The following is a 16,466-nucleotide window of genomic DNA, read 5'->3' as shown; positions in this document are numbered from 1 at the left end:
GCTGTCTTCGGAGGTTTGCTAGCACGTAAAAGTGGGGACTTAGACGAATTAAAGGCAATAAAATTAACAAGGATGACAAAGCGAATTAAGAGGAATCAAAGTGAATTCATTAAATCAGATGTCTGTCTTCAATGCGTCGGCGCTCGGGCTTTCGCCTTCAAGCCGTCTTAGGTATAACATGAGAGACCCTGTGAATCTTTTATGAACTTACAAAATGGCGACGCTTTGATGGATTTCCCAAATACGACATTCACAAAACATTTCCGGAGCACGCGAACGGTGTTTGATCTCATAGAAACGCTATCCTGGTCGCAGCTGAAGGACTATACTCCGTGGCTTAGCGCGCGCAATAGAACAACCTGAGCAGGAAAGGCTTCTCACTGAACCGTGGACTATAGGGGGTATTCACTGGCCGCCATATTTGAGGGCACTGTTTACAGCGCATGCTCAGAGCAAGCTCGCATTTATAGGCTGCCAAGACCGGCAATCTTGATGGTGCGGGGTGCATGTTGCAAAAGAACTGTGGAAGCTCGCCATCAGCACGTGCTCAGCATTAGCGCACACAAATATGGCCGCATGTGAATACTCCCTATACAGTAAGTTTGCCGGCTGGCCAATTTATACTTATCGCCCCCTTTTTGGAAAAGGATGCATAGGTGACTATCGAAACCGTCAGCAACTGGATGATTCAATCGGTAAGCATTTGACGTTTCTCCTGAATGGGGCGAGAAGCGTAGATCCCCTCCCAAGCCAAATTAACGAGTCGTCCCCGGTTCAGTAGCAATTTTAACCTTGAGCGAGTGGCCTTTTCTGCTCGGATATTTTCACTGAGCGCTATACCTTGAAGCGGCTGATTAACACAAGAGCGCACGACACAAGGGCGCTGACGGGAGAGGGCATGACAGGAAAGCGCCGCGACATGAAAGTGCGTGTCATTAGAGCGCATGTCATGAGAGCGCATGTGCGCACCTTGGGAAGGATGGATATAGACCTCTTTCGAAAGTCGAGCGCCGACTATTAGAAGGTCGAAAACACTGCATAATGGCGGTACAACGACATCGAGGAAAGTGCAAGTCATTGCATAAGATCGCGAACGTTGAAGCGCGGCCAGCGAGCCGACGAGCTAGTCAAATAGCGTCAGAAGGGCAACGTCACTGCGCTCATCACTTTTGTCTCTGGGTCTGTTTTCTCCAGCGTGCCGCAAGGTTCAGGTTTAAGTCCGCCACTGCGCATTGCGGATTCTACAGCTGTCAACAGAGGGCAGTATTTCGGAAGGGGTCTGCTGGGGTCTTCAAACACATGTTGTCACGGAGCTAAACTTTTGAAACCAAAGGAAGTTGCATTTCGAACGTTTCGAACAAACGGTCGCCATTTTGGTCCATGAAATGAGCAATTTCTTCTTAACCCCAACGTTCTTGGTGAGCCAATCTAAATTCGCTGTCGAAGGGTAGCTTTATGGAGACGCTTCCTGTATACCGAGAATTCACTATCCACACACCGGCGATACGAGCTTACATCTTCGTACCATCACCACATGATGTGTCGGTACTTGGAGGCACTAGAAAATAATTTTCCTGTTTTAAAATACGCAAGAAGAACAATATAATTGTCAGAGATCCGTGGAGATGGGCATGATTGATAAGTGGATTGCATGCACAGCGCCAAAGACGCTTATATTGGCGAGAAACGCCTCCAGTACGATGATGGTCCATGGTGATCTTGGTGAGACTGGTTTAGAACGAAACACTGAAAGCTTCGAAGGTTTGAATGGACCGAGATGACGATTTCCATGGCAACGTACGAAGATCCGCCAATCGCCTTGCGAGGTTTAGGTCGTCTGTATGTTAGTATCTGTTTGTGTCCGGCTAGCAGGTAGGGAAGGCAATGACGCTACTTTCCGAGGATCCAGTGACTTTAGTGTGCGCTAGCTCACTCGGCCACCGATCCTCCTTTCGTGCGTAGACATGTAGCACACACGTAGCGATCATTGCGCGACGCAAAAACAATTACAAGAAATAACGAAATGCAAAGTTACCGCGTGACGCAACATCACCAAACTTTTCGCTCAGTCACTTCCAAATATCATCCAAATGTTGCACCAGCTGACTCTGCTGATTCGCATTACAGCGCGTGACCGTCAGCGCAGTTCTTTTTTTTTTTTTTTGCCGCACTCACCCAAAAAGGCCAATCGCAATACGCAATGTTTCGTGAGAAGGAGCCCATGTAAAGCAACACTTTTTCTATTCGTCAAAAAAAAAAGCTTGAGAATTATTTAAGGAAGCATATAACTTTTAATACCGCTGTTGGTTTTGTATAAAGAGGGTAAACAACTAGCGCGAATTTTCCTGGTGGGTACTTTCAAAGCCTCTTCTGTACTCGCAAAGCCTGGCAGTTCGATGACGGAGCCATAGAGTGCCCGGTCGCAGATTTGGAGCGCGAGGATCTGGTAGCACAAAGCATTTCTCGGGGAGCCTAAAGTCAGCGCACATCTTTTGCAGCGGTGAGGATCCGAAACTTGGTTTTCAAACCTGACAAGAAAAGAAGCGGTAGTCCGAGGAACGCGGGAAGCACGAGCGGACATTCCATCGCTCGGTAGAAGCGTGTTTCGGCGTCTCGCCGCAGCGGGGCGCCCGTTACACGCCTCTTGTCTCTACCTTTTCACTTTTGGCGGCCACGTCTCGTGGCGATCTGCCAGGCTTTGTTAGTATAGAGGAGGCTATAGTACCACATATCGATGACGTCATACTGTTGCTCTTAATTTCACAGATGTCATTCCGTTATGGTACTGCATAAAAAAAATAATAGTCTTCTTGCAAGCACGCTTCATTGTGAGACCTACGACCATCTTTCATAGACACATCGCAGAGATGGTACGCCTACGTAGAGAAAAAGGACGGGTGAGTCTTCGTACAAAAAGAAAAAGGTCTACCCACTATTTGTTTCAATCAGCCAATAAGAGCTCGGCATTCTGTCATCATCGCAACCCCTGTGCAAGACGCAGACGAACTTGCGATTCGAATAAGAAATTATCGTTTATAACATTTGCAAACGTTTTTCAAGCCAAAAAAGAAATAATGATGCACAGAAGAATATGCAATATATACTTCAAATCTCTTACGAGTAAGCATACTAGCGCCATCTATTGGGTAACCGTGGAAGACTTTCAGTTACTATATAATATATAGTAACTGCTCTTCCACGGTTACCCAATAGATGGCGCTAGTATGCTTACTCGTAAGAGATTTTAAGTGCTTAAAAGACACACTGGCCGTAAGCAGTCGTAATTGTGTGAACCTGCCTGAAGAGTTGAGTGTCTGTTGCTTAACTGGTTATGAAAGCGACAAGTGGTCAGAATTAATTCATGGAAATAAAAGGCACCATGATTATTATGAATAAAGAGCACCGCAAAACTAGAATAAAATCAAAATTCAACCTTGCCACTCTGGTGAAAAAGGAAGAGCAGCGGAGCTGTACTATGTGCCGCCGTGTCTCATAGATGGCGGTAGCTGTCCAGAGCGTAGTGTCGAGATTTATTTGTCCACGGACACAAAACTGGAAAAACTAGCCCTTAAAAGCTCCGCTCTAAAACCTACAATGCAGATTATCGGTGCTTAAAAACGGTAAACGTATATGGCGCACTAAAATGCCGATCAATTGAGCACGGGAACGATATATGCTGCGAGGTCCTCATTGAGGCAATCCTAATTGATCTTTTCCAAAAGTGCGCGCCATCTAGGAGCTGCCGCACCAAGTAGCCGAGTCCGCCATGTTTGGGCACGCACTCTGAGCATGCATTGGACACGAATGTTTTTGCGTCAGTGTTGGGCGTGGACTCAGATCCGATCAGATACCTTTCGTGCCCAATAAATGGCGGCCGCCAATGTTGCCTGATGGGCTTTTGGAGTGGGTCTATAGAAGAGTCCTCGAAGGAAGTCCTTATCCCTAACGTGTGCTTATTCCACAGACAGGGAATGATGATTTGCTTCAGCTGTTGCTGAACGCCGAAGAACAAAGCGACGCAGAGACGAAGCTTAATCGCGCGAATCATTCGAATGGTGGTGATCTCTCGGCAAATTGTAAGTATATATTTTGACGTGCATCACGCCAGGTAACCAGAGTGCAGAAGTGCGCCACGTTAATTTATATAGGCCAGAAAACTCTTCGCCAATTATAGTCACTGCACGGCTTAAGAAACGTAGGGTTCGACCAATCACGAACAGCTTATTTTGTCTTCGCAGCCAATCAGATCGTAGCATGAGCTGAGAACAACGCCGAGGAACCAATCACGCAGGAAGAAGGGCGATGACAATGTAGACCACGCCCTGCGTTTTTCCAGTTTTCAGTGTGACTGCTCTCGAAAACGAGGACATGGGCCAATGAGGCAGTGACCAAAACAATCAAATAGCAGTCTCTACAGGGAATATGAAGCACTTAAAGATTATTCAGTGGGGAAACGGCTTTTTCTATATTCTTTGTCTCCTAAATTAAAACGTCAGACTGGAAATAAGCATAAGTAAACGTGCATCGCTTGCTTTAATTTGAAAAAAAAAAAAAAAATTTTAAAATTGCTGCTTTCAGCGAACCCTGATGCTATTTGCGGTTGGTCCAGAATAAAGTCACTAAATACGCTACGCTTCAGAGAAATTACACTTCAGCCATCTTCGCGCTTAAACTCATTGTTAAAAGTTATCTGAAGCTTCGCTTGAAACCACCGGAAACTGTTTTCCGCCCTCTGGGAATGTTAACACCGTCCGCTACAGAAAAAAAAAAAAGAGACGATATTGCCATGTGGAGGGCCGAGAGAGAACTTTACTCCATACTTCTGGAAGATACGCGTTTACCCTTACACCCAATGCAAGGAACGCCGAATATTCTTGGAGGAATGTTCGAGATATTGAAAGTACCAGATAAGGAGGTCAGCATTGTCTTGCCGAGTCAATCTCGTCCTAGTTCGACGTTCGAACATTCTAGGCCGAGTGTTCGGGATACCGAGTATAGTAGGTAAAGAGCCCAGCGTGGCCTTGCTCCGCCAGAGGCTCTTGCGCAAACCAGCTGTCACGCCGACACCACGACGCTTGGTGCTGCTTTCTCGACGCTCCTTCCCTCCTTCTGTTTCTGGGACAAGTTCGTCATTTAAGCATTTATATTTAGTTTTACTTTTGTGTACCTTTTTGTTTCACCCGCGACAATATTGCCTAAGCCTTCCGATGCCGTGTCTATAGACTCGGGAGATTGCATTTTTTTTTAAATTTTAATTATTCGAAATTTCGAGACCCCTGTAAAAACCACGAAATTGAGGCGCCTGCAAAGTAATCAGAGCATAAAATGCAGATGCTCTAAGCGTATAGTTTGGGGTGAACGACCACACTGATTTCTTATAACGAGGCTGTTTTGACTTCACGACAAAAAACACGCTAGGTGGCATTGTGTTGTGTATCAGATAAATATAGCAACATATTGAAATGGACTTCTCGCTCTTGACTAGAAATTGAGGCATGCCGTAGTCCGGAGACAGCCACGACAAAGTGTGGATAATGTATGCCAAGCCTAGATGCTGGCTCGTGGTATGGTGACGTCATAAAGTGCACACTCTAAAAAATCCACTTTCCTGCAACAAATAGTTGGGAGAGTCAATCGCTGCAGTCTCTCTCTTCCCATTAACCATCTCGGTGAATGACGAGTCTAAAAATATTAAGATAACGAATTGGGCCAGTTGGTTACTCATTACTGGATAGCACGCCAAAATGCACGAACAACAGGAAGCAAAAGTCTCAACAAGACGCCCCGTCGCTTCTAAGTGTGGCCTCTGGGCGCCGCCATATTGCGGCTGGTGTGGGAAGATCGTCTGATCGCCAAGCATTACTGAGGCGTACCCACAGTTTCCAGACTGGCGCCCAAACCAAGCGGTTTCTATCCACGGTGGATGGAAAACGCTTGCAAAACGTAGACAGTTTCTTTTTTTTTTTTTTTTCCTTTTAGCTCTATACATTCCCACTTTTTGAATAGATCTAAGCCTAGCCAAGAAGGCTACGCATCCAGGTAGGTTTGTGCCGTGTGTTATGTGTGTATTCTGAATAAAATTTATTGACTCAATCATTAAACAATATGGACATCCTCGTCATTCGTTCGACTCTTATTTTAGGTTGCAGAGATTGGCTCCCCCAAGTGTATGAGGGTCCCTAGGTGCAACAGATTTATTGAAGTTATGCATGTATCAGCTTCAAAGAGAAGGAGTGTGCATGGGAAGTTTTCTTTCATACCAACAAAAATAAATGTCTTCAGCACTGGAGCACAAATATTTGCCGAACTTGATGTTGTTGAAGAACTCGTAGAGCAACGCTCTGAGATAAAAATGGTGATATTTATTATTACGATTAAGTATTACACAAAGTATTCTCGTTGATTTAACTTTAGGTACGGTGCGTGTAGCATGTCCTCGACAGGCGCATTTAGCGTCTCATCCGGCTCATACAAGAATAGTGGTCGCGGGGTGTACAAAAACAACGTGGCACGAGCTCCTCGCCCAATTTTTCGCCAGCTCTTTGTCCCTTTCCGCTCCCTTGACTTTAATACAAAAAAATCAATAATCACTTTCTCCCCTTAACCAATAAAATGCGTGGAATATTGAGCAGCTAGTCATTCTGTTTGTGTCATTTTCTTTGGTTTATGCTCGCTTCAGCAAAACCACATACGTTAAGAGATTTTTTGTTCTAAACTTGTAAGATGAAAATAATTAGAACAACACGGCGCAATAAAGCATACACATTTTATTTTCAGTTACTGTAGTCCAGGCCTTATCATTATATTTAACAATAAAATGATAAAGGAAAATATCCTCTTTGAGGACTTGACACTACTACTATACCACCAGACCGAGATTCCAGCCAGTTCTGGCGGCCAATTTATTAATTTTATAATCCTACGTTGACTCGTTGAGCATTACATTCTACATCTCATGGTAGTCTTACACATACACTGATTTAGTTTGTGTTTTGTTGCAGCGCACACGCCACGTAGAGTGCCAAGGATGACACCGTTTGCAACAGTCGCCAATGTCGAACTGTTTATGATTGCAGGGTGAGGTCCAAAGTAAAACATTATACGGAACGTGCGAATAAGTGGCAGGTTACCAAAGTACGCCCTGTAAAGGTCGTTTAACGTAACATGATTATAAAACATTTTTCAACAACAAAAAATAAATTGGAAAATGCCAAAGAAAGAACGGTAAAACCGAACAGAAAATTTATTGAACCAATTCTGGAGAGGCCATAAGAAATTATTATGCGCATAATATTTCTAATGAATTTCCGGAAGATTTATTCGAGAGGAAATTCTACAAAATAAAAAAGCTGTCAAAAACGTGAATACTTGTACAGAGTAAAAAAAAAACACCCCTAGGGAATCGGTTCGCATTGATAAGTTGAATTGTAGTTAACGACGTGACGTGAGTAATGCTCAAATAGAACATATCTTATACATGGCGGCTTTTTAATGATCTAGTGGAATAGGGTGTAACTATATATTTCTGAAAATATGAACTCCAGTTATTTTACAATGGCGCACTCTAGTGCAAGTTTCAAAAATTTCTAATAAAATAAGGGGAGGAACCTGTGACCTCCCAAGCACAAGCCAGTATTGGCTTATCTGGGATTTACAGTTTAAGTGTATGTTAAGAACAACAGAAAGATTGTTTTGTATTGTATTATATCGTCGTAAGAGTTCACAAGAGCTCGTTTCTAAGCAAAGTCAAGCGCATAAACGGGACTTTAAACTCGGTTTCTGTTCCAGGCTTGAGACAGTCAGTTCGGCCCTGTATTTCACTGCTCACCTTTTGGCCAAGCATCAAAACGTCCAAGACAAACTGAGGGCGGAAGTGAAATTGCTACTCGAGAAAGACGTAAGCCCCTGGAATTGCGTTGCAGATACCACCAAGTTCTCTGTATAGACATTTTCCACAGGGGCGCCGCCATCTTGAATTGTCGTCACTTCCAGTATGGGCGACGACAAAATAGTAAAACGTTTCAACCTGTAACCAGTAAAAAAATAGAGGGGAGCCAAAACGAGAATGTGTGACGGTTAGGCTTAAATCCTAAATGTCTTCTATTGGCGTGGCGACGGCAAAGTAATGTTTTCGCCCATACTGGAAGTGACGACAATTCAAGATGGCGGCGCCCTTGAAGAAAGGGTCTATACATTCTAAACAGCGACCTGAAGTAAAAAAAAACACCAAAAGACAGCTTTTCAATTTGTACCGGAACGAGCAACAGTGTGCACGCAAATGCGCATGCACGGAGTTAGCGGAAGTTCACGTGCTGTGATTTATACGTGTCATTGTCGTGTGTAGTCAGCAACCTTTATGTAGCAAAGCCGTGGGACTGAATCTCCTCTGAACGGATATGACATAAGGGCTGCAGTTCGGCTGAGATTCGTGTTCTCGCTGATTGGACAAGATTTCCAATGACGAAGCAGTCGTGTCCAAGCGCTGATTGGACATAAATTCTGCCTCCGAATACTAGCTTTTTCAAAAGTTTCATTTAATTCTATAAATACAGTTACAGTTTCAATTAACTATTGAGAAACGAGATACAAACGCAACAAGTGTATTCTATCAACTGAAATACTTTTATAGATAGATTTTGATTTCCATTTTTGACATCGTAATTTTAAATTTTTCATATGCTTCAAGAATCAAGTTTCTGAAAAAAATGTTTTATTTTTTTGGTTGTTTTTCATGGAATAGGCAGATATATCGGGGGAAAACCACTAATTCAGCGTGTGCTTAAGTTCAGAGGCTCAGTCTATGTAAAAAATACATGTCGTGCACGCCTAAAAAGAAGTCTTGAACACTGAACCAAAGAACCAATAATTATACTCTCTTACCGTATTTCCTGTTCTATTTTTTTTTTTTTTAAATCGTATTAAAGTTTATCAGGTTCAAAGCGCACGCGTCTGGTGCTATTTGCATATGTCTCGCTTACTCGCTTAGAGAAGAGAGCCGAAAATTGTATTTTTACAGCATTTTAAATCACATATTTAAATAATAAGTTTTCAGTGTTTAAGTACAAATGGCAAATACATTCTCCAATATATATTTAAATTCTAAATTCATACTCGAACTGCTTGAAATGCGCATTTGATATACTTGTGTTTGAAGTACTATTCCATTTCTGCGGTCCGTGGCATATAGCGAATCATTTAGGACGCGATTCTGTTTTCGATCTCGCTCGGTAAAACTTGTACCACGTGCGAATTATGCCTTGTTCACACAGGTGCGTTCTTTTGTGTCGGGGGCGTAGCGTTCTATTATAACCCGATTAGCAGACTGGCACACCGGCTCCATCTATCCGCTAGCTCCGGAGCACGCCCAACCTATATCATCTTATTTCTTTACGCATCATCCTTTCATCGTAGGCTGGAAATAATTTTAGCAATGTTATAGGCGACCACTCCTCATATACAGCATGTAAACTAACGCTTTTAAGAATATTTAGACAACCCGCAAAAATCGGTTTTTCAGCGTCTGGTACTGCAAGTTACTACAGAGGAGCGAGCTGGTGGTGGAAGTTTACAGTGCAAAAATCAAAGAATGAACTTGCCCCGTGCAATAGGAAGAAGAAAAAAAAAAAACTTGTCGGGGCAATCTAGGTTGCCACATCGCAGACGACGGACGCGTAATGAGAAATGCTTCCGACAGATGGCGTACGCTTGGTAGAGGGAGCGCCGGTCGATTCCAGTTCTTTTGCTGGATCGTCAGCTATCATAACCGGAATCGGTCGGCGCTCCCTCGACGCGGCGTACGCCATCTTTCGGCAGTTCTGTTCACTGCGGCTGCATTGTCTGCGAAGTGGCGCCGTAGATTGTCCACAACAGGTTTCTCTGTTTTGTTTTTCTTTCTTTTGAACGACGTAAGCTCAATTCCTTATTTTTTCACGGTAGACGTCCACCACGTGCTTACAGCTCTGTGCTAAATCGCAACGCGATACGTGGAGAACCCGATTTTTTCGGGTCGTCTTAAGTGACCTATAAGCATTAGTTTACATGCTGTATATGTACATTCAACCTTGCAAACAATGCAAAACATTCAGTTTGGCTATGCAGGAGTCCGACGTTTTTCGGGGCTTCCCGATAAGTGGCTTCAATGTGTTAAACGGACAAAAGCGGATGCAAAGCACTCAACTCATGAGAACGTAAATATGCGAATCAACCTTTATAAAAGTTTTGGTGGGGAGGCGTAGCTTGAGGCTGTCGCAAGCCATGATTCGATCTTTTCGGTATCATTGTAAGTGTCTTTGAGTGTGCCCTGAAATCCTAGAAATTATGTGTTTTTTTTTTTCTTTAATTGTCCTTTCAGGGGAACCTCAACTACGACAACATCTCCAGCCTACAATACTTGAAACAAGTCATTGCAGAATCCGCAAGACTCTATCCCGTACAACCAGGGTACCACGACCGAAATGAATTCAAGCTTTTTATTTACCACCGTTCAAACTTATATAATTTAAAAATATTTTGGTAGCAAACACATTAATATAATTATTAAAAAGAAAACGTTGCTCAAATAAAATATAGCCCAGATAAGCAAATACGGCGGACGTTTACTAAAATACCAGAAATTACTGTTAAAAAAATAATATTTGTACGCAGGTGCGTACCTTAGAACAAACTTTTAGTTTTGGAATATTATAAAGTCTTGTCGGAAGTATTTTATAGTTATTTTTTAGTAATATATCTGCAACCGACTGCGATTCTTCTAATAGTAACCATACGTCGTACTTCGTTTCACTTCATTTCTGGACACGTACAGCCGAAGCTACAAGCTAAGGGGACCAATCAAACAGTGTCAAAACTGCAAGTCACTGGGCCTTCCATACCCAAGTCATCAGGATCGATCTAAAATGGACCGTAAAAATTGACGCCTGCTCGCAGCAGTCTAAACTTTTCGTCAAAGGTGTATTTCAATGGTCGGATTTTTCTTCTAAAATTACAAAGCGTAGCTCTCCTTCTGTTAAAAAATAGGCCAGAGAAACTTGCCAGGGTCTACGGCAGGCGCCGACGCAGACGACCAAGTCGATTAGCGGGGGGTGTTTGGCGTTCGTATTGATAGATGGCGTCGGGAACAGCGTCCGAAGGTGTAGCCGACCAACAAAAGAAAGCAGACGACACGCAGACGAGATCCGTTGGCAGCAAAAGCGCCGTCGTTATGCAGACGCGTTTTTTTTTTCCTTTAAACTTTGCTTTTATGGTCCTCATTTATTTTTTAACCAAAAGTACATTTCAAAAAGATTATGTTCATTTTAATAAACCACGCTGGTCGCGAGCCGTCGCGATAAGGAGGCAGCGCCATCTATCAATGCGAACGCCAAACACACCCCGCTACTCGACTTGGTCCTCTGTGTCGCCGCCCGCCGTAGACCCTGGCAAGTTTCTTGACCTTATTTCTTTACATAAAGAGAGCTACGCTTTGTAATTTTAGAAGAAAACACCGACCTGTGAAATACACCTTTGACGAAAAGTTTAGATTGCTACGTGCAGGCGTCAATTTTTATGGTCCATTTTAGATCGAGCCTGGTAATTTGGGTCACCCTATACATCATTAGTTCAGCAATGACGTAACTCTTCCAGAATCTTAACGAACACCACATGAGTTCGTTTTTGACGCTGTCGGTTAGGTACCACCAGCACGTAGCGTCGGCTGTTTCCATACTTAGTGGTGCCGAAATACTGAGTGCATGCTTAATGTTTCGAATAAAGACGAAAAAAAAGAGTAAGTCGTGAGTCAGCGCTTTTTCTGTGTCCCTTCTACTGGGTGTATCAAGGAGTGGCCAGGCACTTTAAATCAACCGCAAAATTCGCTACAACTTTGTGCAGCGTTGCCCACAGATGGTGTTTTTTTTTGTTTTTTTGTAAAATTTGCAAAGAGCGAACTTACCTGAGGAAAAAGTAAAGAAAAAAAAAAAGGCTAAGCTCCTACGGAAATGCGGCGAAACCAAAGGACTTCAAACAACACGGGGCCGTTTCGCACGGGAGACCAGAGATGGCGCAAGCGGTCGCGATGCCAACTGCGCCAACGAACGAGCATACAGCGCCGAGAGCCGGCGTCTTTAGGAGACAATCTTTTCGACTCAAAAGCGGCGCAAGCTTTTCTGATATCAGTTGCCAATGCATTATTCATCATCCTTACTGATAAAACATATTGAATGGACACATAATCGATTAGAAAAATGGTTTGTCAGAATATTTTGACTGTTTTTTTTTTTTTTGCTTTTTTTTTTTTTTGCTTCTTTTTTTTTGGGGGGGGGGGGGGGGGTACCGATGTCATCTGCTTTGGAGTTCCTTGTTTTTACCACGCCTGTTTTTGTTTCTGCGACTGTCGCCCCCTGCGGAACGCGCTCCGCTTTTGAGTCTGAACGGTCGTCTGCTAAAGACGCCGGCTTTCGGCGCTGTATGCTCGTTCGTTGGCGCAGTTGGCATCGCGACCGCTTGCGCCATCTCTTGTCTGCCTTGCGAAACGGCGCCGTATTGTTTGAAAACCTTTGGCTTCGCCGCATTTCCATAGGAGCTAAGCCTTTTTCTTTTTTTACTTTTTCCTCAGGTAAGTTCGCTCTTTGCAAATTTTACAAAAAAATATGCACCATCTGTGGGCAACGCTGCACAAAGTCGTAGCGCGATAGGTTAAGAAACCGAATTTTGCGGTTGATTTAAAGAGCCTGGACACCCGTTGATACGCACAGTACTTGTCTTTGTGATCGTTTGCGCTGTTTTAATTATATGTTCACAATGTTTCGAATAATTTTGGCACGCAGAAACATCACAAGAAGATGCGTGAAGGATTTCGAATTCAACGGCTTTCGCATTCCAAAAGACACGAACGTTGTAGTTCCCGTTCGCGTGATGCACCACGATCCAAGATACTGGGTGGACCCCGAGAAATTCGACCCTGACAGGTAAAATGCCAACGTACATTCATTGGGGCTGCTGTCTTGGAATAGGCCTGTTTCTCTGGCCCATGGGGCGCTGTAGCGTCAATGAGACGCGACGCTTTGATGCTGACGAAGCAGCGTCCTAGCGTCGCATTACGGACGATTGATGGTCGCAAAGTCGCTTCTGTCAGCGTCCCTCGGCGTCTGTTCATATGGGACAGAGCGTTTGAAAGGGCGCTACGCGACGCATAACCGAAACGCGACGCAAAAACAATTTATTTCTCGCCAGGGGCGCTGCTCACTACGTGAGAGCTACAGGTCTAGAGGGGTATGAGCCGTTTGATACCTGCTGTTAGAGTCACTCGCAGCTTACGAGACGCGCGACACGAGATACATGTGCACATGAATAAAACGTACCGATGAAATGGAAACGAAGGTTACAAAGTCACCGAAACAGAAAGCTTGGCATAGTGCCGTGGTTAGCATACTGAAGTATGCTAACCACTGCACAACCTTACCATCTCTCTTAATGTATGTGTGTGTGTGTGCGTGCGTGCGTGTGTGTGTGTGCATGCGTGTGTAAGCGTGTGTGTGTGTGTGTGTGTGTGTGCGCGTGCGTGCGTGCGCGTTGAGGCGTAGTTTATTCAATCGGAGGTACCATGGAAGCACATTCCGCCGCGCGGAACATCATGTGCAAAAAAAACATGGATCACTGTCCAAGTCATCGGGATCGTCCCCAATCGAATACCCAGCTATACTCCGTTTCACTCCAAGTCCGAGCGCATCCAGAGCAACCAATCGATGTTGAGGACAATCAAGCAGCCCCAAAAGTGCATAGCTCGTCATCTTCGTGCCAATCACGCATAGAAGCCAATCACGCATGAAAAAAAAGAACGCGAGATCAAGGAACATTTACTTGGCGCGATCGGTTCAGTCAAACCAAACTCTAAACGCGACCCGACAAAAATCGTATACCAAACTCCATGATTATGAGCGCAACACTCTATGCGGAACGCGAGTTCGTCTGCTTCTTTTGCGGGGTTTGTGGTGACGTCAGAACGCCGAGCTCCGATTGGCTCTGATTGGAAGATAGTGGGTAGACCTCGAAGCAAGCTGTCTTGAGGTAAACCCACTATTCTTCAATCAGAGCCAATCAGGGCTAATCATCTTTCTGACGTCACCACAAGCCCTACAAGAAAAGCAGACGAACTTGTGCTACGCATACCACTCCACCAACGGACAGAGGGGCGAAAAGGAAACAAACCCGTCTGCTCACTCGAAAGCAGAACGCCGGACCTCGGCGTTCGCCTTCGGAGATGTAGTCGAGACAAAGGAAGCCAGTGTTGCTCCTACCCGCTAATCATTCCAGTCAGTGCTCGGTGCTCTAACGTCTCCTCTCCCTCTTTCATGATCAGATTCAGTCCGGAAAACAAGTCGACGATCGAGCCCATGGCGTACATCCCTTTCGGCATCGGAACTCGCAACTGCCCCGCATCCCGGCTCGCGGAATTTGAGCTCTCACTTATCATTGCCAAGACTGTGGCCAAGTTCAAGCTGCATCTCTGCGACGAACCAGAAAAGGCGAGTCGGTTTTAATTTCATGGAGTTATTTTAAAACAGGGTATACTTTTTAAAGGAGCACCTTAAAAGCTACTTTCAGTAAAAGAAAAGAAAGAAAAAGCGTAAAGTGTGGTTTATTATGTTTGTGCATCTTGCTTGATGATTGCTTCTTCGACACTTGTATCGGTTAATGACAGAACTTTATTGGTTGCGGAGGAATAACAAGATGCCCGGAACTCACTACGTCCTGCGTTTTCGTCGGTGACTATAGTCACTAAAATTCGTCCGTTCGTATGTGCGTCCCTGCATTCCCGCCAAATATAGCGTGTAAATTGACGTCACGTCACCCGACGCCTGTCGCATTCCTCTATCGAAATCAAATTATCGGTAAGACAGATAACAGTATCAAATTTGATGTTGACGAAGTACTTTTACTAAAATAAATGCTACTCAATTCATCATACCATATCTTTGTTTGAATAATAGTAGGCTTACGTGGCCGTCGGTTGACAGAGAAAATTTGTATTCTTTTCTCTCGTAACTGTTGATTCAGTTAACGCCGTGTTCTTAAACTTTTCGCTTTCATTCCCCACCAGTATAGCGTCCCATTCTCGCGATGTTTCAGCTTTCTGCGAAACTTGTGCTTTATTTGTGCGGGCCGAAAAACCGGATTTCGGTTTCTCGATTGGACCCGGGACTTCACGAACACCGTGCGGGACACTCGGAAATGAATACTCACCAGTCTCCCGGTATTTAACTTTGCTAGTGAGAAGGGCGTGCGATATGTCTGCCCATAATGTTCATGAGTGTCGTTCGTGGCACCGGCCAATCGATCTTGAAGCGCAGAACATCGAGAGGAGGGGATCTAAGAGCGAAACAAGAGCTCGACGAGCGGTACACGCAAATTCGTCGTCGTCGTCGTCTGCTTCACATGCCTAATAAGAGGAGGAAAAAGAAAAAAAAAACACGGTCAGGTGTGGCCACGTGACTTCCGGCCATGAGCTTCCGTGCTCGTGTTTCGGTTTCGAGCAGTTGAGTCTTTTGGCTTTATTAAAAATATGTGACTCTCCAGCAAATTATTGATTTGGTAGTCTCCCGACGCTATAATAAATCGTCGGGTAAAAAATTACAAAAACTTTTTTGGGGAATGCCTGTGTCCCTTCAGGAAACTCAAGGCATTGTGTTCTCAATTGCTCTATGATTCATCTTTTGCGTCCTTTTCTTTTGTCGTCGTAATCTTATTAGCTCCGTGGTGATAATTAGATGCACGAAATTCGCCACTCCCAGCATTTCTTAGTTTCTAGAGCAAACTGGATATATGCCGCCTTTAATTTTATTGTATTTATTGGTTTTCCTCGCAGAGGACTATTAACTACATTGCACCAGTGACTATGGCGTACTGCGAGGAGGGAGTTTGGGTGAGGTTGGAAAGAATATGAAGCCATCGGCGTCGGGATTCAGCTGAAGGGAGGAATTCGTAACTCCCAAAAAGAGTCAAGCAAATTGTGGCGGCTGGATGAAGACATCAACTTCAGAGTACCGGTCCTTTTTTTTATCTCTTCAGCAATCCAGCGAAGTTCAGCTGTATCTATTATATATTCACTGTTAGAGAACCACAGCACGTATTTGTTATACCATTCATGATGGCATGCCCAGTAAATAAAATCATTAATCAGATAGGCAATGGGAAAGCCCGAAATAAATTGTCATAGCCGTCCTCGCCCAACAATCGTCGAAGCATTCGCCGCGATGTTCGCGTGGATTTTGTTTCTCAGGAGTTACTTGTAAGATGAACCAGGCTTGAGAAAAAATGTACACCATGCTATTCGCGTGAATGCTAAAAAGAAACAGCTTGGACACGATTTCCTTATGTTTTGCGAGGCAACGAAGTAGCACAAAGTCAGCTCTGAAAGAAGAGCCGACATCGGTCCCGAAGTGGGCACCACTTGCGCAGCCCACACGGACTCCCCTCCTGGGACCCACCTT

General features: G+C 44.3%; 1 protein-coding gene across 1 annotated transcript; it reads left to right on the top strand.

Moving 5' to 3' along the window:
- The first annotated feature begins 7,009 nt into the window (after positions 1-7,009).
- LOC8041021 (cytochrome P450 3A16-like) lies at positions 7,010-15,919 on the top strand. The gene is made up of 6 exons (XM_029990941.4): positions 7,010-7,077; positions 7,789-7,897; positions 10,352-10,440; positions 12,804-12,944; positions 14,336-14,501; positions 15,842-15,919. Exons 1-6 carry the CDS (start codon positions 7,028-7,030, stop codon positions 15,917-15,919), a joined length of 633 nt encoding a protein of 210 aa, XP_029846801.2. The 5' UTR covers positions 7,010-7,027.
- The last annotated feature ends 547 nt before the right edge of the window (positions 15,920-16,466 follow it).

This window comes from Ixodes scapularis, unplaced genomic scaffold (assembly GCF_016920785.2).
Source record: "Ixodes scapularis isolate PalLabHiFi unplaced genomic scaffold, ASM1692078v2 PGA_scaffold6__148_contigs__length_123643588, whole genome shotgun sequence".
Classification (NCBI taxonomy): Eukaryota; Metazoa; Arthropoda; class Arachnida; order Ixodida; family Ixodidae; genus Ixodes; species Ixodes scapularis.
This window is presented reverse-complemented; position numbering and strand designations above follow the sequence as displayed.